This window comes from Bos javanicus, chromosome X (assembly GCF_032452875.1).
Source record: "Bos javanicus breed banteng chromosome X, ARS-OSU_banteng_1.0, whole genome shotgun sequence".
In the NCBI taxonomy this organism is placed as follows: domain Eukaryota; kingdom Metazoa; phylum Chordata; class Mammalia; order Artiodactyla; family Bovidae; genus Bos; species Bos javanicus.
In genome coordinates this window covers 92,401,538-92,428,719 of record NC_083897.1, presented here as the reverse complement: position 1 = coordinate 92,428,719, position 27,182 = coordinate 92,401,538, and the positions used below count along the sequence as shown (strand labels likewise).

The window sequence follows — 27,182 nt, the reverse complement described above, 5'->3', positions numbered from 1 at the left end:
TGAAACCCATGACTCCTGCATCCCATGCATTGCAGGAAGGTTTTTTTTTTTTTTTTTTTTTGCCAATGTATTCATGTTTTAATTGAAGGATAATTGCTTTACAGAATTTTGTTGTTTTCTGTCAAACATCAACAAGAATCAGCCATAGATACATACCGGGGTCCAGCCCCAGCAGGATCCAGGGATTCCCTCAGGAGGATGGCGTCGGTGATAAGGAAAGTAAAGAGGAGAGAAAGAGGCTTGATCTTCCTTGATCTACACAGAAAGCCAATAAACCTCTTGACATGGAACTTTCTCTGTTCACGGAGGCTGCAGGCACCCCTTGGTGGGGTGAGGACGCAGGACACTCCCTCCCAGGTGAAGATGCAGGGCGCCTTCCTGCATCTGGTCTTAGATCTGATCAGGTCTTAGAAGCCCAAGCAAAATAGTGAACTCAGAGAGCCCCTGTGCCCCAAGGAGTCATCCTGAAAGAAGAAGACAGAGATAATGAAAGAAAAGGAAAGAAAGAAAGAATGACACAGGGAGACCAAGCTTCGGTGAGCAAGGCCCATAACTTTGTTCTCAAAAGGAACTTTTATACCTTGACTTGTACATAGAGGGAAATGAAAAATGCAAAGTCATGCAGAGTCAGCCCAAACATTACATCTGTCTTGTCTTTATCGAAACCAGGATTTTTTCTGCATACCTTTCCCATAAACAATGTTGTATAGATTATCTTCTGGCCTTGGAGGCCTGTGGACATTTTATGACCCTTTTTTGATAAAGGCTGCTCAACCAGAAAACTTATTTTCTGGTTTGAAAATTATAATGTTTATAATTATATAAAAAATTATAAATATTTATATTTCTAATCTATGTCAGCCTCAGAAAGTGCTAAACAGAGTTACATTCTCACGGAGCAAAGCTGCAGTGAGTTACAACAAAGAAAGAACCAATTAGCTCAAAGGTCTGATGCAGTTAATTCCAAGGCTGCTGCTTGTTTTCCTACATTCCAACTATGCTAACCAATGCACTCCCAGGTGCACAATGGATAAGGGATGTGGGCACTTGGCAGCAAGCATTGGCCCAACAATGAAGCCCTTTACCAGTACTATTTTAATAATTTTTCACCCCTTAAAGGACTCTATGCTCATTAGGACTTTTAGAATGTTTTGGCTTCCCATGCCTTTCAAGGTTGGGGAGTTGTGAATAATCATGTGTGTTAATTGCAAGAGTATGGATAAACCTGTCATGCAACATCAACAGAGGGGTTTGAATTGAAACACTCCTATCATGCCCAGGAGACTTATGAACTAAAGCCCTAAGTTGACTTTTTCCAGAGAAAGGTGGTCGGGGACAGCCCCCTGTTAATATCAGAAGAGTTGGTGAAAGGCACAAAATAGTAAGACAGACAGATTCTGGTTTGGGGGTAGATGCTCGAGCAGGTCCAGGGGGTCCCTCGAGTCCTGATCTGCCTTGCTCGTCAGGTCTCTTCCACATGACCTTGTTATGGGTGGGATCTCCCATGCTGGCTCCCGGCAGATACACCCATGCAGGCGGATTCTTTACCACTGAGCCACCAGGGAAGCCTATGTCAAACCTAGACAGCATAGTCTAAAGCAGAGACATCACTTTGCCAACAAAGGTCCATATAGTCAAAACTATGGCTTTTTCAGTAGTCATGTACAGACGTGTGAGTTCGATCATTAAGAAGGCTGAGTGACAAAGAATTGACGCTTTCGGTTTGTGGTGCTGGAGAAGACACTTGAGAATCCCTCAGACCGCAAGGATATCAAAAGAGCCAATCCTAAAGGAAACCAACTGTGAACATTCACTGGCAGGGCCGATGCTGAAGTGGAAGCTCCAATACTTTAGCCACCTGATGGGAAGAGCTGACTCACAGGAAAAGACCCTGATACTGGTGATCAGGATGGGAAGGGTAAAGCAAGTTATGCCCTGGTGACTGCTGAACAGGTTTTAGAAGCAAAATGTCTCCCCCAGGGAACCAGTGCTCAGTTAGCGGAACTTATGGCTCTGACCCGAGTTCTAGAGTTAAGCGAAGGGCAGCGAGCAAATATCTACACTGATTCTAAGTATGCTTATTTGACTTTACATGCTCATGCTGCAATATGGAAAGAAAAACAGTTTAAAAGGACAACAGGAGAACCTATTAAGCATTTCAGAGAGATCCAGAGACTTTTTATGACTATATATTGTCCTAAAGGAGTAGCTGTTAGGCATTGCAAAGGGCACAGCAGGGATGAGAGTAAAGTAGCTGAAGGCAATCAGCTGGCTGATTGTCAAGCCAGAAAAGTGGCACTTTAGGAAACCCCTTCACTGCAGATGCCTTTGATCTGGACAGGTCCTGTGGAACAGGAAAAACCGCAATATACTGAGGAAGAATTAGAAAGATATGAGAAAAGAGGAGCAAAGATTACTGATAAAGGATGGCTGCAGTCCGAGGATGGATGATTAACAATTCCTGAAAAGACTCAATGGAAAATTCTTAAGGGTTTACACCACAGTTTTCATTTAGATGTAGAGAGTACTTACCAGATAGCTTCTCATTTGTTTGAAGGTAAAAATGTAGTGAAAACTTTAAAGGACATTATCAAAAGATGTGAGGTTTGTCAGAAAAATAACCCAAAGACTGAAAAGCTAGCAAAATCTGGATTACAACGAAGTGGAAAATATCCTGGAGAAGACTGGGAAATTGATATTATTCATATGCCAAAAGCTAATGGATATTCTTGCTCACAAGTTTGGGTGGACACTTTTCCTGGATGGATTGAGGCTTTTCCCTGTTGCAGTGAACAGGCTAAGGAGGTTATAAGAATTTTAATCCATGAAATTATCCCCAAGTTTGGGCTGCCACGGAGGCTTCAGAGTGACAATGGCACCACCTTTGAAGCTGCTCTAACTCAGGGGGTGTCTAAAGCTCTAGGAATAGAAGCTCACTTACACTGTTCCTGGAGACCCCAATCCTGAGGAAAGGTTGAAACAGCTAACGACATTATCAAAAGACAGCTGCACAAATTAACTCAAGAGACATAGGACAATTGGATTAAAGTTCTACCCATAGCTTTAATGAGGGCTGGGACTGCCCCCCAAAAGGAGGGACTGCCCCCCTTTGAATGTATTTATACGAAGGCCTTTCATATGCAAGGACATTGTTATAGACTCTGAAGCCTTAGGATTAACTAATTGTGTAACTCAGCTCTCAGTTTTTCAGCAGACATTAACGGAATTCCAGCAGGTGACTCCTGACCCAGCCTCTGCATTAAGCAAGCCTCTATTTGAGCCAGGAACAGAGGTCCTGATAAAAACACTGGGATCTGGGGGCCAATCCCTCGAAACCCTCTGGGAAGGCCCTTACCAGGTTATTCTTCTCCCACAGCCGTCAAAGTGCCAGGAATAGATTCATGGGTGCATCACACTCAAGTTAAGAGGTGGCATCCTGACTAGAACTAAGTGACGTCATTTTATGTCTTTACTTTCTATGCTCTGACTTTGTACTTTTCAGATGGCCCTGATAATCTATGTGAGCCTACATCTGCTGACTCCAAAAATGCTGAGTTTGCCATTTGATCCTCAAAACAATGCCTTCCTGTCCTGGGCTCACTCCTATGCTGCATTCCACAATCGGTCTAACTGCTGGGTCTGCAGAGTGCTCCCCTCTTCATCAGTGGAAGGCTTCCCATGGTGGACATCTCCACTTCAAGGAAAAGACTTTCTCCAACTCTGTGAATACCTTCGACAACAATCGTATGTGATGCCTCTTCTTAATCTGATGACATCTAACAGCCCTAAGATGGACTGGTGCAACACTTTGTACTTTAATTATGGACATAATGTGGCTTTTAATTTTGATTATACATTGTCTTGGTTTAATGACTATTTCGCTACACAGAACGTAAATGGGTCTAGATCTAGTGGCTTTTTACCTGACGTTTATCAAATATGGGATGATTGAGGTTATATGGCTAAATCCTGAAAAGGGACGTCTAATGTCTAGTGCCCATATATGCTGGGGACAAATAGAGCTATCCCCAGAAGTTAGCCAACAACTTAATTATAATGATTGGAAACAATTGGGACTTTTGCCTCAGGAAATATGCAAGGTAATCATTCCTGTATTTTCCAACCCCAGTTCAGGTCCTCCCTTTGCCTGGCCAGGCACTGATTGGGACTGGATATCTCAGTCACACTGGCTTGCTCCAAACGGGACCTACTGGATATGTGGCTCTTACCTATGGGCATGGCTTCCCCCTGGCTGGATACGGAGATGCACCCAAGGTCTAGCTTTTACTCATGGCTTTATATTTCCAGAGCTTCCAGAAAAGCCTGCTAATTTACCACACCTTACAACTCTGTGGGCAAGGTCTGTATTTCACTGGTATGATTATTTGGCTGCCATGTTTGTTCCCTCTCTGGGAACTACAGATGTTCTGCTATGAGCGGATGCTTTGACTACTTTTACTCAACAGGCATTACAAGATTCTCAAAAAGCTATTTCAGCTCTTCAGTTCAGTTCAGTTCAGTCGCTCAGTTGTGTCCAATTCTTTGCGACCCCATGAGTTGCAGCACACCAGGCCTCCCTGTCCATCACCATCTCCCATGGTTCACTCAAACTCACGTCCATGGAGTCGGTGATGCCATCCAGCCATCTCATCCTCTGTCGTCCCCTTTTCCTCCTGCCCCCAATCCCTCCCAGCATCAGAGTTTCCAATGAGTCATCTTTTCCAATGAGTCAACTCTTCACATGAGGTGGCCAAAGTACTGGAGTTTCAGCTTTAGCATCATTCCTTCCAAAGAACACCCAGGGCTGATCTCCTTTAGAATGGACTGGTTGTTAACACCCAAAAAAGATGTCCTTTTCATTATAGGGGACTGGAATGCAAAAGTAGGAAGTCAAGAAACACCTGGAGTAACAGGCAAATTTGGCCTTGGAATATGGAATGAAGCAGGGCAAAGGCTAATAGAATTTTGCCAAGTGAACGCACTGGTCATAGAAAACACCGTCTTCCAAGAACACAAGAGAAGACTCTACACATGGACATCACCAGATGGTCAACACCGAAATCAGATTCATTATATTCTTTGCAGCCAAAGATGGAGAAGCTCTATACAGTCAGCAAAAGAAGACCGGGAGCAGACTGTGGCTCAGATCATGAGCTCCTTATTGCCACATTTCAGCTCTTAATGCTGAACAAATACAAATTAGAAAGGTGGTTTTACAAAACAGATTGGCCTTAGATATTGTGACAGCTGCACAAGGAGGAACTTTTGCCATTATTCATACCCAGTGCTGTACATATATACCTGATATGAGCACTAATGGTACTCATTTTACTAAACACATGAACAAGATTATTCGGGCCATGGATGCTCCTGAAGCCTCAATTGCCTCACTTTAGGAGACGTTAACTAGTTCCCCATGGTGGAAAACTATCTTGATTGCAATAATTCTGATTGTTCTGTTTTTGCTGTTTGCTCCCTGCACCTGTAACTGTGTAGCTGGATTTGTTTCTAGCCACATGAAGGCTTTTAAGTTGCAAATGGTTGCTCAAACTCCTGCGACTGCTGCAGCTTCCTCCAACTACTACTTGTCAACAGAAATGACAACAGCTAGAATTGCCTTGGAATGTACCATATGGCACGTACTGTCCTGACAATTTCCCATGTCTTAACATGGTCAGTAGTCTACATTGCCCCGTGAAGTAGTTAAATTTACCCCAAGCTAGTGTTAACTCAATGCAACTAAGCCATGCAGTGTGGGGCCACCCAACATGGGCGGGTCATGGTGGAGAGGTCTGACAGAATGTGGTCCACTGGAGAAGGGAATGGCAAACCACTTCACTATTCTTGCCTTGAGAACCCCATGAACAGTATGAAAAGGCAAAATGATAGGATACTGAAAGAGGAACTCCCCAGATCATGAACTCCTTACTGCCAAATTCAGATTTAAATTGAAGAAAGTAGGGAAAACCACTAGACCATTCAGGCATGACCTAAATCAAATCCCGTATGATTGTACAGTGAAAGTGAGAAATAGATTTAAAGTACTAGATCTGATAGATAAGAGTGCCTGATGACGTATGGACGGAGGTTCGGAGGTTCGTGACATTATACAGGAGACAGGGATCAAGACAATCCCCAGAGAAAAGAAATGCAAAAAAGCAAAATGGCTGTCTGAGGAGGCCTTATAAACAGCTCTGAAAAGAAGAGAAGAGAAAAGCAAAGGAGAAAAGGAAAGATATAAGCATCTGAATGCAGAGTTCCAAAGAATAACAAGGAGAGATAAGAAAGCCTTCCTGAGAGATCAGTGCAAAGAAATAGAGGAAAACAACAGAATGGGAAAGACTAGAGATCTCTTCAAGAAAATTAGACATACCAAGGGAACATTTCATGCAAAGATGGGCTCGATAAAGGACAGAAATGGTATGGACCTAACAGAAGCAGAAGATATTAAGAAGAGGTGGCAAGAATACACAGAAAAACTGTACAAAAAAGATCTTCATGATCCAGATAATCACGATGATGTGATCACTGACCTAGAGCCAGACATCCTGGAATGTGAAGTCAAGTGGGCCTTAGAAAGCATCACTACGAACAAAGCTAGTGGAGGTGATGGAATTCCAGTTGAGCTATTTCAAATCCTGAAAGATGATGCTGTTAAAGTGCTACACTCAATATGCCAGCAAGTTTGGAAAACTCAGCAGTGGCCACAGGATTGGAAAAGGTCAGTTTTCATTTCAATCCCAAAGAAAGGCAATGTCAAAGTTGCTCACAACTACCACACAATAGCACTCATCTCACACGCTAGTAAAGTAATGCTCAAAATTCTCCAAGCCAGGCTTCAGCAATATGTGAACCGTGAACTTCCTGATGTTCAAGCTGGTTTTAGAAAAGGCAGAGGAACCAGAGATCAAATTGCCAACATCCGCTGGATCATCGAAAAAGCAAGAGAGTTACAGAAAACATTCTACTTCTGCTCTACTGACTAGGCCAAAGCCTTTGACTGTGTGGATCACAATAAACTGTGGAAAATTCTGAAAGCCATTGGAATACCAGACCACATGACCTGCCTCTCGAGAAACCTGTATGCAGGTCAGGAAGCAACAGTTAGAACTGGACATGGAACAACAGACTGGTTCCAAATAGGAAAAGGAGTACGTCAAGGCTGTATATTGTCACCCTGCTTATTTAACTTCTGTGCAGAGTACATCATGAGAAACGCTGGGCTGGAAGAAGCACAAGCTGGAATCAAGATTGCCTGGAGAAATATCAATAACTTCAGGTATGCAGATCACACTACCCTTGCAACCTGTGCATAGATCCCCAAGCAGCTGATAGTTTACACCTTTACACTGACCCATCCTTAAAGCAGCACAGAGGCATCACAACTTCGGAACGCAGAATCAAAAGCTCAGTGATCTCACATTCTGGGGTGCAGACGCCTACACAGAGATCTCACTCTCAGGGACTGAAAAGCCAGCAAGCTCCAAAGATTCACATCCCGGTATACAGGCACACATCCTAGAGGCTTTGTACTATGGCTCACAAAATCCACTCAGATCAAATATCCCAACACTCACAACCTTGCCAAAAGGCTCAAGAAGATCAAATGTACCCAAACAACACCTGTGTTGTCACAGGAAGCAATACACAATCCCAAGCTGCCAGATACAGTTTGTTCTCCAGGGAGAGACACCAAACACAGAGACCTCTCCCTGGACATGAATTGCATGCATTTGTGTGAATGACCAGAGACGGCACTGGCGACCCACTCCAGTACTCTTGCCTGGAAAACCCCGTGGACAGAGGAGGGTGGTAGGCTGCAGTCCATGGGGTCGCTAAGAGTCGGACACGACTGAGCGACTTTACTTTCACTTTTCACTTTCCTGCATTGGAGAAGGAAATGGCAACTCACTCCAGTGTTCTGGCCTGGAGAATTCCACGGACGGGGGAATCTGGTGGGTTGCCATCTATGGGGTCGCACAGAGTCGGACACGACTGACGCGACTTAATAGCAGCAGCTGTATGAATGGCTATGCACTGCCACACGATCCAGACTGAGCAAGAGCTAAACAAGAATGAAACACTGTCACCATGCACAACCAGCGACTGCGCCAAACCTCGCCACTAACCAGGGCAGCTATTAGACCCCTTTGGGAAAAGCAATAAGACTTGGAGGAAAATTGTTTGCTCTGAAAAGTCGCGCACGCCAACGCAGGCGCACGCGTATACAGGCGCCTCTCGCCCTCAGTGCCTGTTCTGCGACCACACTGCCTGCTATCACGCGGTGGCCAATCACTGCCCAGAACGCTTCCCTGACTCCACACCCAGACAGCCAGTCTCTCGCTCCGTAGTGGTCCCACCAACGAAGGGGTGGAGTTGAAAAAGAGACGGAGAAAGTTTCCGCTTAATACCTGTGTCCACTCGGATTCAAAAGCAGTGGGAAGACGAAGAGGAGCGAGTGGGGATGGACCTAGTGGCGCCATGAGTGCCGCTGCTGGGAACTGTGGTCCATGCCCGACGCGGTGTAAGGGGACCCTCTCTGTTGTCACACGCCCTCTCCCAATGGTACCTTCCAGAGTGGGTGGTCTTTCCGCTACCCTCGGTGGTACATCCCAGGACAGAACTGTTTCATCTTCTGCGGCCCTTGCTAGTGGGATTGGGGAACAGCAGATATAGATGCCTGTGGACCATTCCAGGAGGATCCACAAAGGGCAGAAGGGCAAGGTTAGGGGGAAAACCCCACAGATTCCTGCAATTTGAGACTCAGAAAAAAGTCTTCGTAAACTGAAGATTACGTCTCTATGGGGATCACTGTCGTAACAGAGAGCATGGAAAACACTTTATCTTTGCTGGGCATTGTGATTGTTTGTGCTTTCCTGTTCAATACAGAATAGGTCTCATGGGGGAAAGCCAGCTGCAGTCCCCCAAGGGGCAGGATAGATAAAACTTCAGACTGGAATCTGCAGGCCTGGTGTGGTAAAGCCCTCTTTCGCTCACTGTGAGTAATATGTGGAAGAGACAAAAGGACCTTCCATTCTGTTAGGAAAGGGGTCAACGCCGAGGGAACCCAAGGACACCACCACGTAGGTGAGATAAAGACCATGGCTTTGTCACCACCTTGTCATCCCTGAATATGTTTCATAGCAGAATCCTCACCCTGTCTAGCTATGCCTCTCTCAACAAGTTTAAATTTGTTTGTTCCTTCCATCATTCATTCATTCTCTCCAAAGTATGCGTCAAGCACAACTCTGTATGTTAGGACAGAGAAAATCAACCTTTTCCTCATGGAGTTTACATTCTGTTGGGATCACGTGGTCCCCAAATACAAGTAATGTATCAGGTGTTTGTAAGTGCCGTGATTAAAATTAAATCGGGATAGTGAAATAGAGAGAGGGGGTGATATTTAGAAAGAGTGGTCAGGGAAGTTCTAAGATTGTGACATTTGAGCAACAGCCTAGAGGAGATATGCCTATCTGGGAGAAAAGTATCCTAGACAGAGGTAAGGCCAGTGGAAAAGCTGGGGAGTAGAACCCTGTGTAGTGTGTATGAAAACAGTGAGGAGGGCAATGTGACAGGCACAGCATGATGGAGGGAGAGTGAAGAGATTGGGTGACAGAAGTGATGAGGGCCAGGTCCCTTGGGCCTTCTGGCCATTGGGAGGATTTGGACTTGAACCACAGGAGGGTTCTTATCAGAGAAGTCCCCAGGCTTCTTTCCGAGGCCCATTTCGCACATGATTGTTGAGGAGCTCTTGGTTTATTTGAAGAAAAACCCTTCCCCACCTCTTCTGCAGCTGAGCATGCCTTTCCTGGAAGCCCCTATACTCAAGGGGAATGCCTCCTCCTGCTTCTAGTGAACATCCATGTCAAGCGATGATACTCTCAGGAGAGACAGGGCAAGGACCCTCTTGGTGTGACTGAGGGCACATTGAGTCTTACAAAGGCAAAGAGGCATGATATAAGAGGCACAGAGATGGCAGGGAGAAAGACAAAGATAGAGCATTAGACAGGGACGGAGAGACTACTTCTGGTAGCAACCTGTCCCCACTTAGTTAGCACCCACCTACAGGCCCCCAGCCCTGCTACTGGATGATGTACAGTACATTTTTCCTATAGGAGAAAAGAAGCTCCTCCCCAGGGACTCTCTCTAGGGAATGACTCAGTCGCCCATAGCCTGGGCCTTAATCATGCTCCCTTCATCCACATCAGGTGCCTCTGCCCATCAAGACAAGTACATGCTCCATTCCTGGGGAGGCTCATGCTATACACAGGGTCCTTCACAACCTATCCTGCCCAGACTGCCCTCCTGCTGATCTCACTGCCAATGACTGATTTAATGGAGGAAAGAGAGGCAGGGATCTCTGCATTTGTGGTGGAGCCTCATGCAAATTGGTGAATGTGAGATTTCTCCCCAGCTGCTTGGAGGCTCACCTCTGTACCTTCCCCCACCACATCCCCAGGGAATGTGAAGATTACATTCCACACATCAGGGAAGAAGCTGTGTGTGTGATGGAGAGACACAGAGACATATCCTGACAGTGAGTCAGTCATAGGGTACTTGTGGCCCTGTGCAAACGCCCCCCCTCCCCTACTACCCAGCCAGGGTTGTGCTGATTCTTCCCTGCCTCCTCCAAGGAGCCCAAGCTTACATGCAGTCTCTCTCCTTCTCATGAGCTGAGACCTTCCATCTGCACTGGGCCTTGGGTGCCCATCTGCTCTCAGTGCCCTCCTTGTTGTGGGCTGGACAGATGGATTGAGGGAGTGTGTGTACACAGTTTCTGTCACAGGGCCTCTATCAAGGGTGGTAGTCATATCAGCAAGTATTGTTCTTAACAGCATTATTACCTGGGCTTCTGTGCACTGCACATTATTACCCTCTCTGAGGATGGGGCCCCAAGCTTTTATCTCTGTAGAGAGGCATGGTAGAAATCGTACTGAATGTGACATCACAGGCCTGCTTCTATGGCCTGTGAGACTGGGGTCCATCCAGCCTTCCTCTTAAGACTATTCTCATGTGCAGATACATGAAGAGCTGAGAGGCCCAACCCTCTGGACAAAGGACCCCGAAATAGTTCTGAGATTTCATGCCCTGGGACAGAGATGTGCAAACAGTTCAGACTGCTCATCCTGGACACCAACCCAAAACAGCTCTAATAGGTCACGCCTGAGGACACAGATGCACTCCAGCTCAGAAATGCCAACTGTGGCTTCAGATGAATTAGGATCCCTAAGAGAAACAGCATTGCTCACAGCCAGTTCTACAGGGTTAGCTTGTAACCTCCGTGGTTCCTGCATGACAGTGCAATCTGAAGGAATTCTGGGTGACAAACAGGAAGAGGCACACTGTGCTTTGGACAAACTGGCCCTTATTTAGTCACACAGCTTCCTCAGGAAAAGGTTCAGGGACCCCAGATCCTTGCCCCACACACAAAAGCATGAAAATGCTCAACTTGCAATGTCTGATCTCTGTGTTTCACAGTAATCTTTTGCCAGTATTCATGCTAGACTTCATGTATTTCCTAGGCAAAACTCATATTGCCTTCACTGCTACCTCCTCAGAGCAGTGTTCTCAGAGCTAACGGAGGAGCTGTGTCCCGGGCTATAGTCCCCAGGAGACCCCAAATCCAACTTAAACTCACAACTCCTCTGTTGTATGGTTTTCTCTAAGTGGACACTACTCTGGCTAACAGCTCCCATTTACCTCAGATGCTTCACATCCCTCCCCCAGAGCCTACAGTCTGAACCCTGGGACACAGAGCCCCACATCTTTGCCTCTGGGCTACTGCGTGGGCATTTGCACTGAGTCTCTGTTCAGTCAACCTCAAGGGAGAGAGGCCTCCAGTCTTGCAATTCCTGCAGCCTGCAGTCACCAGCATGTCATCCTGAGGAAGGCAGGTTCATTCCAGGGGTGTGGTGTGCCTTAGAGCTGAGGGGCTCTGAAATTGATTTCCCAGGTCTGGGTCCTGAGAATGGCCCTAACCCCACCCTGGTCAACTCTGGTCATGGTAACTCTGTATCCTGCCCCATGGGAGGTTCAGAGTGAATGCCAGATCCACAGAAGAAGCCCCAGAGACTGGTCCTCTCTATCGCAGCACCCACTCTATGCTACTGAATTCTGGAGATAGGAGAGGTTTTCCTCTCACTGTGCCTATGACAACTCCCTTACATCCCTCTAATCACCTCTGTCATTTTCCAGAGTTCTTCTTCTGGTAACAGCTGCCACAATTCCTCTATCTCCCCAAATTGCCACCCCTCTCCTCCCCTTCCACCAGGCCTCCCCTCCCGCTTCAGGGGCCTCTTTAATCCCTCCCCCAGCCCTACTCACAGGGCCTCACCCCATTTGTGTCCTCTCACCAAGCATCCACACTCCCTCAGAAGATCCCCTCAAGACCCTGCCTGCTCCCTGCATTCTGCAGGACACCTGTCTCCTGTCCACACACAGGGTCTGTCATAAGTCCGTGTGAGGGCCGAAATGAAAAATCTGTTCAGGATCCAGGTGAAATTCAGACCCAGATCAGCAGTCCAGGGCAGTTCGTGTGGGGCTGGAAGGAAAAGGAGAGGGTTTCTGAGAGGAGCATCTGGTCTCAGAATCCTGAAGGGGTGAAAGGGTTTTCATCAAGGGTCCTAGTGAGGATAAAGTGAAATGGCACCTTATAAGTACTTGTGCATACATGCCAAGTGTGTGCCAATTCTCTTGAATCGTGTCTGCCAGGCTCCTCTGTCCATGGCATTCTCCTGCAAGAATACTGGAATGGGTTGTCATTCCCTCCTCCAGGGGATCTTGCCGATCCAGGGATCAAACCCCCATTTCCTGCATCTCCTGCATTGTCAGGTGAATACTTTCCCAAGGAGACACGTGGGTAGCCCCAACATTTGTAGAGAGTTAATCGAATATTGTGTTCTCACTACACACACACACACTCATACACACACACACACACACACACACACAAAGTCTAACATAAAACTAAAGCGACACAAGGAAATTTTAGGAGGTGTGGGTATGTCTTTTACATTCGTTGCGGTGATGTTACTATCATTGTTTGCATATGTCCAAACCCATCAAATTGTACACATTAAATATACAATTTGCTGTATATCAATTCTATTTCAATAAAGACATTTAAAAAAGGAGAGCAGAAAAATGTTATCCAAAAAATGGATACTTACATAATACGAGAACATTTCTTTAAAAATATTGAGGAGCAAAGTTCACTCAAAAAGTAATGAGCTGAATAGTACCTTTCTATCTATTAAGTTCATGTGTGTGCATGCTAAGTCACTTCCATTGTGTCTGACTCTTTACGATCCTATGGACCATAGCCCGCTTGGCTCTTCTGTCCCTGGGATTCTCCAGGTAAGAATACTGGAGTGGGTGCCAGGGCCTCCTCCAGGGGATCTTCCTAACCCAGGGATTGAACCGGACTCCTTCATGCATTGGCAGGCAGGTTCTTCACCTCTAGCGCCACCTGGGAAGTCCCAAGGAAGTTAATTCCTTTGTCTCATATTATGAGGCCACTGTTACCAGATAACATACAGCCTTGTCATACTTTTTCCCACTTTTAAAGCAGTCACCTCTTCCATGTTTGGTTCTAACTTGCTTCTTGACCCACATACAGGTTTCTCAGGAGACAGGTCAGGTAGTCTGGTACTCCGCTGTGGTTAACAATTTTCTACAGCTTCTTTGATCCACAGATTCAGAGGTCTTAGCATAGTCAATGATGCAGAAGCAGATGTTTTGTGGGATTTCCCTTGCTCTCCCCATGATCTAACAAATCTTGGCTATTTGATCTTTGGTTCCTCTGCCTCCTCGAAACCTAAGTTGTATATCTGGAAGTTCTTGGTTCACGTACTGTTGAAGCCTAGTTTGAAGGAGTTTACAAACCAGAAGACTTCAGAACGTGGGGACAATCTAAGTGGAGAAGCTTAGGAAATTGGCGGATGCGAAGGAAGTCTGATAAGAGGGACAAGAAACTGAAGCTCTACTTTCGATGTTGCTAGCAAGGTAGACAGGGGCTAGACCATGCCTTCAAGTCCTTGTATAGGAGAGTAGCCTTTATCTAGAAACACATAGACAGCTCTGCAACTGTAAGAGAGGGAGGGAGAGGGTGGGAATAGGGAGACAGACACACTCAGTGGATGTAAGAGACCAGTGAGAAGGGGGGTTGACAATTAAATGGAGGGAGGCTTGGACTAGAGCAGATGTGATGGACATGGGTAAAAGGAGACACATTAGACGTTTACAAAATAAAATGGACAGAACTCAGCAAGAATTTGGACTTGAGGTGAAGTAGAGGGAGTTGTAAACGTGGTTGAGAACACGTTTATGTGTTCTGTCATAAGAGTATGAAATTGTTATGGGGAATCCTAGAAGTTGGCCAGGTCTGGGAAGAATTCCAAAATAAGATTTTTATGTTTTGGGGCCCATGGTCTAAATGGATACAATAACCAATATTTAAAACTTAAATGTTCCTTTTCCTCTAAAAAAAAGTATTAAGGTATAATTTGTATACAAAGGAGTACGTCAAGACTGTATATTGTCACCCTGTTTATTTAACTTATATGTAGAGTACATCATGAGAAACGGTGGGCTGGAAGAAGCACAAGCTGGAATCAAGATTGCTAGGAGAAATATCAATAACCTCAGATATGCAGATGACACCACCCTTATGGCAGAAAGTGAAGAGGAACTAAAAAGCATCTTGATGAAAGTGAAAGTGGAGAGTGAAAAAGTTGGCTTGAAACTCAATATTCAGAAAACAAAGACCATGGCATCCAGTCCCATCACTTCATGGGAAATAGATGGGGAAACAGTGGAAACAGTGTCAGACTTTATTTTTCTGGGCCCTAAAATCACTGCAGATGGTGACTGCAGCCATGAAATTAAAAGACGCTTACTCCTTGGAAGAATAGTTATGACCAACCTAAATAGCATATTCCAAAGCAGAGACATTACTTGGCCAACAAAGGTCTGTCTAGTCAAGGCTATGGTTTTTCCTGTGGTCATGTATGGATGTGAGAGTTGGACTGTGAAGAAGGCTGAGCGCCGAAGAATTGATGCTTTTGAACTGTGGTGTTGGAGAAGACTCTTGAGAGTCCCTTGGACTGCAAGGAGATCCAACCAGTCCATTCTGAAGGACATCAGCCCTGGGATTTCTTTGGAGGGAATGATGCTAAAGCTGAAACTTCAGTACTTTGGCCACCTCCTGTGAAGAATTGACTCATTGGGAAAGACTCTGATGCCGGGATGGATTGGGGGCAGGAGGAGAAGGGGATGACAGAGGATGAGATGGCTGGATGGCATCAGTGACTTGATGGATGTGAGTCTCAGTGAACCCCAGGAGTTGCTGATGGACAGGGAGGCCTGGTGTGCTGCAGTTCATGGGGTCGCAAAGAGTTGGACACGACTGAGTGACTGAGCTGAACTGAACTAAACATTATAGTTTGTAGAGTTTTGACAAATTTATACCGTGGTATAAATGCTACCACAATAAAAATGTAGAAAATGGCCCATCATTCAAAAATGCTCCCTTGGCGTGTTTGCATTCAGACTCCTTCTTCCACTCCTGTACCCTGGCAAACCCAGATACATTTCTGTGCGAATAGTTGTGCCTTTTCAAAAAATCAATTGACGTGAAATCATAATATGTAGCCTTCTGTGTCTGGTTTCTCTCATTTGCACAGTGGAGACACATCCTTCCTCTTACATGCATTAGTAGTTTCTTTCTTTCTTTCTTTTCTTTTTTCTTTTTTTTTTTTACCATGTAGTATTCCTTTGTACAGGTATACTCTTTTGTTTTTCTTTCATCTGTATACCAGTTGTTGAATAACTGGGCTGTTTCTACGTGCGGCTATTGGGAATACATGTGTGGACTATTTGAGTGCAGGCCACTGTGTGAGCATGTTTTCATTTCTCTTGGTTAAAATTGTCTAGGAGTAGAATTGCTGGGTCATATAAGGCTTCCCATTGGTGCTAGTCGTAAAGAACCCACCTGCCAATGCAGGAGACTCAGGTATGATCCCTGGGTCTGAAAGATCCCCTGCAGTAGGAAATGGCAACTCACTCCAGTGTTCTCGTCTGGAAAATTTCATGAACAGGATTCCTGGCAGGTACAGTCCATGGGAGCCCAAAGAGTGGGATACAACTGGGCAACTGAACACACACACAGACACAGACACAGACACAGACACACACACACACACACAGTAATTTATTATCTTAAAATCTAAACTGTGTCCTCTGTAGAGAACATAGGGTTGGATCTTGTTTTGATTTTTAAACTGGTATCTCAATGTCTGCCTTTTGATTGTATTATTGTATCTATTCACATTTCATGTTGATACAGACTTACATCTGCCAATATATTTTTCTGTCTCATGCTGTTTTATTCTACGATCTCATGTTACAGCTTTCTTTTGCATTAAATGGGTATTTTCTAGTGTAGCATTTAAAATTCTTTACTGGTTTTCCCACTATTTTTAAGTTATTTCCTTACCTATAGTCTACCCTAAACAACTTCAGTTCAGTCGCTAAGTCATGTCCCACTCTTTGTGAGCCCATGGAATGCAACATGGCAGGGCTCCCTGTCCATCACCAACTCTCAGAGCTCACTCAAACTCATGTCCATCGAGTTGGTGCAAAAGCTATCCCACTAGCTTTGTTCATAGTCATGCTTCCTAAGGCCCACTTGACTTCATATTCCAGGATGTCTGACTCTAGGTGAATGATCACACCATCGTTGATATCTGGGGCATTATGATCTTTTTATGTATAGTTCTTGTCTGTATTCTAGCCACCTCTTCTTAATATCTTCTGCTTCTGTTAGGTCCATAACATTTCTGTCCAAAAGAGGCACAGATGTAAAGAACAGACTTTTGGACCTGGTGGTAGAAGGTGAGGGTGGGATGATTTGAGAGAATAACACTGAAACATGCTTATTATCATATGGGAACTAGATCTCCAGTCCAGGTTCGATGCATGGGACAGGGTGCTCAGCGCTGGTTCACTGGGATGACCCTGAGGGACGGGATGGGGAGGGAGGCGGGAGGGGGGCTCAGGATGGGGAACACCTGTACACTGATGGCTGATTCATGTGAATGTATGGCAAAAACCACCACAATATGTAAAGTAATTAGCCTCCAATTAAAATAAATAGATTAACTAAAAAAACAAAAACCCAAGGGTCTCTCGCCATCCCCACTGATCCCCTTCAGTGCCTCTGCAGGTGTAGGAAGCCTTTTCTCCCCTAGCTGACCCTCAGGAACAGTAACCCCACCTAGCCTCCACAACTCCCCCCTCGCTCCCCACCCCCACATCATACAGGGTTCCTCTGGTGTTCCTCTGGTCCGCCTGGGTTTCAAGGCTCCCTGCCAGCATCCAGTAGTTGCCCTAGATGTCTCACATTCTTGATAGTATCGTTTGAAAGATAAAAGTTTTAACTTTGATGATTCCAAATTGTCTATTTTTGTTTCCTTTGGTGCTTGCACTTTTTGTATCCTATCTAGGAAATAATTGCCTAATCCAAGATTAACATTTACATCTCTGTTTTCTTCTGAGTGCTTTATAGTTTTAGCTCTTATATTTAGGTGTTTTATCAACTTTTAGTTAATTGTTATATACAGTGTGAGGTATCGGTCGAAACTGATTCTTTTACATGTGAACATCCAGTTATCCCAAAACCATTTGTTGAAACATTATTCTTAGCCACTGAATGGCCTCTACACCCCTCACAATAATCAAATGCCCATAGAGATATGGGCTTGTTTCTTGACTCTCCATTCTATTCCATTATCTGTCTATATACAATCCTAATGTCAGAATGAGGCTCGTGACATTGTACAGGAGACAGCGATCAAGACCATTCCCATGGAAAAGAAATGCAAAAAAGCACAATGGCTGTCTGGGGAGGCCTTACAAATAGCTGTGAAAAGAAGAGAAGTGAAAAGCAAAGCAGAAAAGGAAAGATGTAAACATCTGAATGCAGAGTTCCAAAGAATAGCAAGAAGAGATAATAAAGCCTTCTTCAGCAATCAATGCAAAGAAATAGAGGAAAACAACAGAATGGGAAAGACTAGGGATCTCTTCAAGAAAATCAGAGATACCAAAGGCATATTTCATGCAAAGATGAGCTCGATAAAGGACAGAAATGGTATGGACCTAACAGAAGCAGAAGATATTAAGAAGAGATGGCAAGAATACACAAAAGAACTGTACAAAAAGATCTTCACGACCCAGACAATCACGATGGTGTGATCACTCACCTGGAGCCAGACATCCTGGAATGTGAAGTCAAGTGGGCCTTAGAAAGCATCACTACGAACAAAGCTAGTGGAGGTGATGGAATTCCAGTTGAGCTATTCCAAATCCTGAAAGATGATGCTGTGAAAGTGCTGCACTCAATATACGAGCAAATTTGGAAAACTCAGCAGTGGCCACAGGACTGGAAAAGGTCAGTTTTCATTCCAATCCCAAAGAAAGGCAATGCCAGAAAATGCTCAAACTACCACACAATTGCACTCATCTCACATACTATAAAGTAATGCTCAAAATTCTCTAAGCCAGGCTTCAGCAATACGTGAACCGTGAACTTTCTGATGTTCAAGCTGGTTTTAGAAAAGGCAGAGGCACCAGAGATCAAATTGCCAACTTCCGCTGGATCATCGAAAAAGCAAGAGAGTTCCAGAAAAACATCTATTTCAACTTTAATGAATATGCCAAAGCCTTTGACTGTGTGGATCACAATAAACTGTGGAAAATTCTGAAAGAGATGGGAATACCAGACCACCTGATCTGCCTCTTGAGAAATTTGTATGCAGGTCAGGAAGCAACAGTTAGAACTGGACATGGAACAACAGACTGGTTCCAAATAGGAAAAGGAGTACGTCAAGGCTGTATGTTGTCACCCTGTTTATTTAACTTATATGTAGAGTACATCATGAGAAACGCTGGAGTGGAAGAAACACAAGCTGGAATCAAGATTGCCGGGAGAAATATCAATAACCTCAGACATGCAGATGGCAACACCCTTACGGCAGAGTGAAGAGGAACTAAAAAGCCTCTTGATGAAAGTGAAAGTGGAGAGTGAAAAAGTTGGCTTAAAACTCAACATTCAGAAAAGGAAGATCATGGCATCCGGTTCTACCACTTCATGGGAAAAAATGGGGAAACAGTGGAAACAGTGTCAGACTTTATTTTTCTGGGCTCCAAAATCACTACAGATGGTGACTGCAGCCATGAAATTAAAAGAAGCTTATTCCTTGGAAGGAAAGTTATGACCAACCTAACTAGCATATTCAAAAGCAGAGACATTACTTTGCCAAAGAAGGTTCGTCTAGTCAAGGCTACGGTTTTTCTTGTGGTCATGTATGGATGTGAGAGTTGGACTGTGAAGAAGGCTGAGTGCCGAAGAATTGCTGCTTTTGAACTGTAGTGTTAAAGAAGACTCTTGAGAGTCCCTTGGAGTGCAAGGAGATCCAACCAGTCCATTCTGAAGGAGATCAGCCCTGGGATTTCTTTGGAAGGAATGATGCTAAAGCTGAAACTCCAGTACCTTGCCCACCACATGCGAAAAGTTGACTCACTGGAAAAGACTCTGATGCTGGGAGGGATTGGAGGCAGGAGGAGAAGGGGACGACAGAGGATTCGATGGCTGGATGGCATCAGTGACTCGACGGACGTGAGTCTCAGTGAACTCAGGGAGTTGGTGATGGACAGGGAGGCCTGGCGTGCTGCGATTCATGGGGGTCACAAAGAGTCAGACACGACTGAGCGACTGATCTGATCTGAATGTCAGTACCATAATGTCTTGATTATTGTAGTTTTGAAGTGGGTTTTGAAATTAGGTAGTGTAAGTATTTGTTCTTTCTCCACACTGTTTTGGCTCTCCCAGGACCCTTTTAATTCTTACAATTCTAGGATCAGTTTGTTGATTTCTGGGGGAAAAGAGCAGTTTGAATTTTGATAGGCCTCTATTAGGGGAGTACTGCCATCTTAACACAATAGTAAGTCTTCCAACCCATAAATGTGATCTCCCGATTCATAAAAATCTGATTTCCAGAAGTTGGTGCTGGACAGGGAAGCCTGGCGTGCTACAGTCCATGTGATCGCAAAGAGTCGGACACAACTGAGTGACTGAACTGAAGTGAAATTTCCATTTATCTAGACGGTCTTTGATTTCACTCAGCAACGTTTTGTAGTTTGTTTGTATTCTACAAGTCTTGAACGTGTATAGAGATCTATTTGCTCTTTGTATATGACCTTGTATTCTGTAAACCTGTCGAGCCCCTGTATTAGGTCTAATAGTCTCCGTGGGGAGAGGGCGGTTCTTGAGGATTTTCTATACACACGGTTATATCATGGATTGACAAGATGGCGGAGGAGTAGGTGGATGGGGAATACATCTCTCTCCACGGATACATCAGGAATATACCCTCAGACACAGAAGTGCATGCAGAACACCAGCTGAGTGCAGACAGGAGTACCTGACCAGTGGAAAAGAATACATAGACCCACGCAAAACTTGGTAGGATGAAGAAACTAGGGGGGAGAACGGGAGTGTTAGTAGGGCTGGACCTACCCTCGGCGGGTGGGGGAACTGAAGCAGGGGTCCGATCCCCACATCGGGGCAATTGTCTGAGTCAGAGGAGAAACATTTAAGGCTGACAGCAAAACAGCTCATCTGTGGCAGCCTAAATGTAATGAGAATCAGACATCCTTGCTGCTGCCATACATACCCTAGATGGCACAGTGGCTGGAAGCTGGAGTTTAGGGATTGTGGAGCAATCCCAGGTCGAGGGCTGCTGTTGACTGCAGAGAGACTGATGGAGGGGATGTGAGGGAGGAGACTGTGGTGGGAAATGCTTGTGGAGGAAATGCCGGCAGCCATAGAAGTAAGGTGATACCACTGAGTCTTGTGTAGGGGGTGGAGCCATCACCATAGCCTCTCAACCCCCACATGCCAGCATTGGCAGCTGAACAATAGAGAGGCTGGCTCATCAAATGCCTGATGCACTGAACTACAGAGTAGGACTCCACCGAGGGTGCCCCTTTAAGTGCCTGATGCACGAACAACAGAGAAGGACCCCAGGTAAGGAAGCCCTCTAAGTGCCTGAATGGGCGGAGCTATGGTGAAAGACTGGCTAAAGAGGCCTTCTGATTGCAAGCTACAAGAGGCTTGAAAAAAAAGACTCTCATAGGGCCATAACTCCTGCAGCGGAGGCAGTCCGTGTCCCTGCAAGCCAAGCTGCTGTGCAACGTTCACACTCAACTCCCACTGGGGCAGAGCTGCCACAGGCAAAAAAATGTCTTATGTCTAAGCATTCAGGGTGACTTCGGTAGTGTCCGACTCTCTTCGACCCTGTGGACTGTGGCTTGCCAGGCTTCGCTGTCAGGGAGAGGGGTTCTCCAGGCAAGAATACTGGAGCGTATTGGCCAATACTGGTTGCCATACCCTTCTAGAGCGCTGAGGAATTATAGCCACCAACTCCCTTGAGTACCTGGTGTTACCAGAACCTCTGTGACTCAAGCAGCTGCACCACCTCCACACCTGGCCCTCACAGGGGCAAACCCAAGTCCTCCAGGGCAGCCTCAGGAGCAAACCCCAGTGGACGACCCAAATGCAGATGTGAAAATAAAACCACAAGTATAACCCAGGGGCAGTGTGACTAAAGAAGAAGACCCAAAACCTTCCCACCAGCTGTACAAGCTGCACTTGAAATGCACATGATCAACCAGGCAGACTCTGTGTCTCTGGAATATATAAAAGGTCATTCAGAGCTCCCACAAAAGATTATGTCACCTCAAATAGAATAGTTTTACTTCTTTTCCAATGTAGATTCATTTTATTTCTTTGCCTTGCTTAATTACCCTGTCCAGAACCTCCAGGACAATGTGGAATAGAAGTGGTAAGAGATGAAATCCTTCTATTGTTCCTGATTTTCAGGGGGAACTACTTCTGCCTTTTATCATTAAGTACGATGATAGCTGTGGGATTTTCGATTTTCATACATGTTTTATATCAGATTGAAAATGCTGCCTTCTACTTCTATTTTGAGTCTTTGTATCTTGAACGCATGCTGAATTTTGTCCAGTGCTTTTTAGGTAGCTACTGAGATGATAATGTGGTTTTTTCTCCCTTATTCTACTGATGTGGTATATTAAATTAATTGATTCTTAATATTAAATCAACAAGGACGAAGATTTTGTAAGGATTTTTCACTTTCATAGGTGCTTCCCAAATGCTGTCCATCAGTAAAGGTAATGCCCATTACTAAGGCAGGAGAAGTAAAGCTTGTTTACTACCCCGGCACATCATTCTTGGAGCAGACACTCTGCTGCAGTAAACAGGATACTTAGACCTCTGCTCATCATGGACTTAACCAGTTGTGTAGGAGGGAGGCTGAACACGGTTCAGTCAGTTCTGTTCAGTCACTCAGTCGTGCCCGACTCTTTGCGACCCCATGAATCACAGCACGCCAGGCCTCCCTGTCCATCACCAACTCCCGGAGTTAACTTAGACGCACGTCCATCGAGTCAGTGATGCCATACAGCCATCTCGTCCTCTGTCGTCTGCTGGGGACCAGCCCCAGCTGATCCAGGGTATTCGAAGGAGAAACGGCCTAGGCGACTATTTATATGCTAATTAGAGATATAAAGAATAATAGAATGAGGATAGCTCAGTAGGAAAATTCAGTGGAGAAAAGAGGCTGAGTAGCTTGGTTTACGCGGGAGACCAATAAAACTTCAAGACAAGAAGTTTGCACCACTTACGTAGGCCGCAGGCGCCCTCTCGAATAGCGGAAGGTGCCTCACCCTAGACACCTTCTCGAGTGGGTCTTAGAAGCCCAGGCATAATTAGTAAGCGTGGTGGGTTCCGCGCTCCAGATGGAGACTCAGCTGGAAGTTAAAGGGAAGAATGACATGGGGAGACCAAGCGCTGGTGAGCAAGGCCCGTAGCTTTATTTTCAACAGGGGCTTTTATACCCTAAGTATAGGGGATGCAAAGTCAGCAGTTTTTGATTCTTATCAAAAACCAAGGTTTCTTTCCTGCAAATTTATCGTATACAAATGGTTTAGGTGATTTACATCATCTTCTGGCCAGAAGGCCTACTAACATTTTATGACTCTTGACAAGGACTTATCAACAAAGACTTATTTTCTCTAAGAGTAATTATTTTAAGGTTTGGCGCCATCTTCCAAAGATAAAATTGCATTCCTATAGGGCGGATGTGTAATGGGTTTACAACAAAGGAAAGAATTTATTACCTTAAGGGTCTAAAGTTACTAACACCAAGGCCACTACTTATTTTTTCTATATACCAACTATTAATTAATACATATTCAAGGATACAATTTAGGGGATGTGAAAACTTGGCAACAAACATTGACTCATCAATGAAATCCTTTACTAGTTTATTCTGACAGTTTCTAACTCTCTGAGAGGCTCTAAGCTATTTGAATATCTTAAGCTTCCCATGCCTCTCGAGGCTGGGAGACTGTAAACAATCGTATGCATAGCTGCAGGAGTCCGGGTAAACTTGTCAGGCGAGTTAGAGAGCCATCTGAGGGGTTTGGATTTAAACACTCCTAATTGCCCAGGAACTTTATTAATTGGAGCTGTAAGTTAACTCTTTGACAGAGAGAGCGAGATGGTGGTAGGGGACAGCCCCCAGTAGAGTCAGAGGTGAGAGCACAAAGCAATAAAGTAGGCAGACTCTGGTTTTTTGGGGGGAAAATGCTCGAGAATATCCGGGCGGACTCCTGAGGCTCGATCCCGCCTTTGCGTATGCCGAGCCTCCTTCCTCATGACCTTTGTCACGAGTGGAATGCCTCACCGTCTCCCGGCAGTCGTCCCCTTCTCCTCCTGCCCCCAATCCCTCCGAGAATCAGAGTCTTTTCCAATGAGTCAACTCTTCACATGAGATGGCCAAAGTACTAGAGTTTCAGCTTTAGCATCATTCCTTCCAAAGAAATCCCAGGCCTGATCTCATTTAGAATGGAGTGGTTGCATCTCCTTGCAGTGGGGGTCTTGGGCCTGAGCACTGGAGGAGCACTGGAACCCAGTCTTCAGGAGTGTTCACTGCCCAGTAAACAGGCTGCAGACGCTTCCCGTCAGTGGCTGCTTTAGTGAGGTCACTCTAGGAGTCAGCTGGCATCCCTGGGGGCATCTCTGAGTTCTAGGCAATCAATTGTCTGAGTTGCAGTGCCCTAAGCACTTGTAAGGTGCCATCTCACTTGAAGAAAACCCTGTCACCCCTGCAGGACCTTGAGCCCAGCTCTTTCTCTCAGAGACCCCCTCCCTTTCCCCCCAGCCCTGAGGGAAGTGCTTGGACGCCTGGTCTGGGTCTGGATTTTCTCTGGATCCTGGAGAGATTTTCAGTTCAGCCCTCACCAGGACTTTAAGACAGACACCTGTGTGTGGGCAGGAAGAGGTGTCCTGCAGAATGCAGGGACCAGGCAAGGTCCTCAGGGGATCGTCTGAGGCAGTGCAGGTGCTGGGTGAGAGGCCACAAATGGGGTGAGGATGTACCTGAGGCCCTGTGAGCAGGGCTAGGAGAGGGGCTAAAGAGGCTCCTGGAGTGGGAGGGAGGCCTGGTGGAAGGTGAGGGGAGAGGGTGGGGATTTGGGGATAGAGAGGATTTGTGGCACTGTCACCAGGAGAGGGACTCTGGGAAATGACAGCTGATTAGAGGGATGTAAGGGAGCTGTCATAGGCACAGTGAGGGGAAGACCTCTCCTATCTCCAGAAGTCAGTGGCCCACAGTGTGTGCTGAGACATGACAGAGAGGACCAGGTCCCTGGGACTCGTTCTGTGAATCTGGGATTCCCTCTGAACCTCCCATGGGGCAGGATACAACGTTGCCACAACCAGAGGTGGCCAGGGTGGGTTAAGTCCATTCCAAGGACCCAGACATGGGAAATCAATTTCAGAACCCCTCAGCTCTCAGGCAATCCCCACCCCTGGGATGAATCTGCCTTTCTCAGGATGACATGCTGATGAATGCAGACTGCAGGGACTGCAGAACTGGAGGCCTCGCTCCCTTGGGGTGGACGGAACAGAGACTCAGTGCAAATGCCAACACAGCAGCCCAGAGGGAAAGATGTGGGGCTCTGTGTCCCTGGGTGCAGGCTGTAGGGTCTGGGGGAGGGTGGTGAAGCCTCCGAGCTAAAGGAGAGCTGTTAGCTAGAGTAGTGTCTCCTTAAAACCATACAAAATCAAAACCACAAAGAGGTACCATTTTACACCAGTCACAATGGCTGCCATCCAAGAGTCTATAAGCAATAAATGCTGGACAGGGTGTGGAGAAAAGGGAACCCTCTTACACTGTTGGTGGGAATGCAAACTAGTACAGCCACTATGCAGAACACTGTGGAGATTCCTTAAAAACGTGGAAATAGAACTGCCATACGACCCAGCAATCCCACTGCTGGGCATACACACTGAGGAAACAAGAATTGAAAGTGACACGTGTACCCCAGTGTTCATCACAGCACTGTTTGTAATAGCTAGGACATGGAAGCAACCTAGATGTCCATCAGCAGACGAATGGATAAGAAAGCTGTGGTACCTATACACAATGGAGTATTTACTCAGCCATTAAAAAGAATACATTTGAATCAGTTCTAATGAGGTAGATGAAACTGAAGCCTATTGTACAGAGTGAAGTAATCCAGAAAGCAAAACACCAATACAGTATAAAAATGCATATATATGGAATTTAGAAACATGGTAACGATAACCCTGTATGCGAGACAACAAAAGAGACACTGATGAATAGAACAGTTTTTGGACTCTGTGGGAGAGGGCGAGGGTGGGATGATTTGGGAGAATGGCACTGAAACATGTATAATATCATATGTGAAACAAATCGCCAGTCCAGGTTCCATGCATGATACAGCATGCTTGGGGCTGGTGCACTGGGATGACCCAGAGGGATGGGATGGGGAGGGAGGTGGGAGGAGGGGTTCAGGATGGGGAACACGGGTACACCCGTGGCGGGTTCATGTTGATGTATGGCAAAAACCCATACAACATTGTAAAGTAAAAAAATAAATAAATAAAATAAATTCTTGCAAAAGAAAAAAATATGAAAGAACTCCATACTCATTAAAGAAAAATTGAAAAGTAGAGAAAGCAGAAAACAACAAAACAGTTTTCAGAGTTTCACTATGTAAACAGTGTCTGTAACATTTTGGGTATACATTACTCTCTTATTTATGGACTTTAAGAAAAACCAGTCAACAGCAAAATAAATAAATAAATAAAATAAATTAAAAAACAGAAAAGCATACAACAGGAGAGTTATGAGTTTAAGTTGGATTTGGAGTCTCCTGGGAACTACAACCCAGGACACAGCTCCTCCGTTAGCTCTGAGGAAACTGCTTGGAGGAGGTAGCAGAGAAGTCAGTATGATTTTTGCCTAGGAACTACATTCAGTCAAGCGTGCATATTGGTAAAAGATTACTGTGAAACACAGAGATCAGATGTCACAAGTTCATTATTTTCATGCTTTTCTGTGTGTGGAAGATGCAAGACTCTAGGGTCACTGAACCTTTTCCTGAGGTATCTGTAAATAAATAAAGGCCAACTTGTCCAAAGCACAGTGTGCCTCACACTGTTTTTCACCCTAAATTGCTTCAGAATGCACTTTAGGTCAGCAACCAAATTTAACACTTGTAGAACTGGCTGGGAGTAATTCTGTTTGTCTTCAGGATCTGAATTTACCTGAGACCGGATGTTCAAGCTGGATTTAGAAAAGGCAGAGGAACCAGAGATCAAATTGCCAACATCCTTTGGATCATAGAAAAAGGAAAAGAGTTCCAGAAAAACACCTCCTTCTGCTTTATTGACTATGCCAAAGCCCTTGACTGCGTGGACCACAAGAAACTCTGGAAAACTCTGAAAGAGATAGGAATACCAGATCACCTGACCTGTCTCTTGAGAAATCTGTATGCAGGTCAGGAGGCAACAACCAGAACTGGACATGGAACAACAGACTGGTTCCAAATAGGAAAAGGGGGTAACTCAAGGCTGTATATGGTCACCCTGCTTATTTAACTTATATGCAGAGTACATCATAAGAAATGCTGGGCTGGATGAAGCACAAGCTGGAATCAAGATTGCCAGGAGAAATATCAATAACTTCAGATATGCAGATGACATCACCCTTATGGCAGAAAGTGAA

General features: G+C 45.3%; 2 protein-coding genes and 1 pseudogene across 6 annotated transcripts in view; 2 read left to right on the top strand and 1 right to left on the bottom strand.

Moving 5' to 3' along the window:
- Positions 1 to 10,439, bottom strand: part of LOC133243358 (X antigen family member 5-like) — a 279,870-nt gene extending 269,431 nt beyond the window's left edge. The window contains exons 1-2 of one of the 5 annotated variants that reach the window (XR_009735048.1): positions 8,412 to 10,439; positions 157 to 464 (exon numbers count right to left, since the gene is read on the bottom strand). Coding sequence is in view for 4 of the 5 variants with exons in the window: in XM_061410163.1 (XP_061266147.1) it covers positions 8,412 to 8,483 (72 nt within the window). In the remaining variant the exon portion in view is untranslated. The remainder of the gene's footprint in view (positions 1 to 156; positions 465 to 8,411) is intronic. The other 4 variants (XM_061410163.1, XM_061410164.1, XM_061410162.1 and 1 more) reach the window with 4 other exon arrangements.
- LOC133243353 (fibrous sheath CABYR-binding protein-like) overlaps positions 1 to 27,182 on the top strand; it is a 277,781-nt gene that overhangs the window by 40,316 nt on the left and 210,283 nt on the right. The window lies entirely within an intron of this gene.
- LOC133243355 (endogenous retrovirus group PABLB member 1 Env polyprotein-like) lies at positions 2,987 to 4,833 on the top strand (annotated as a pseudogene).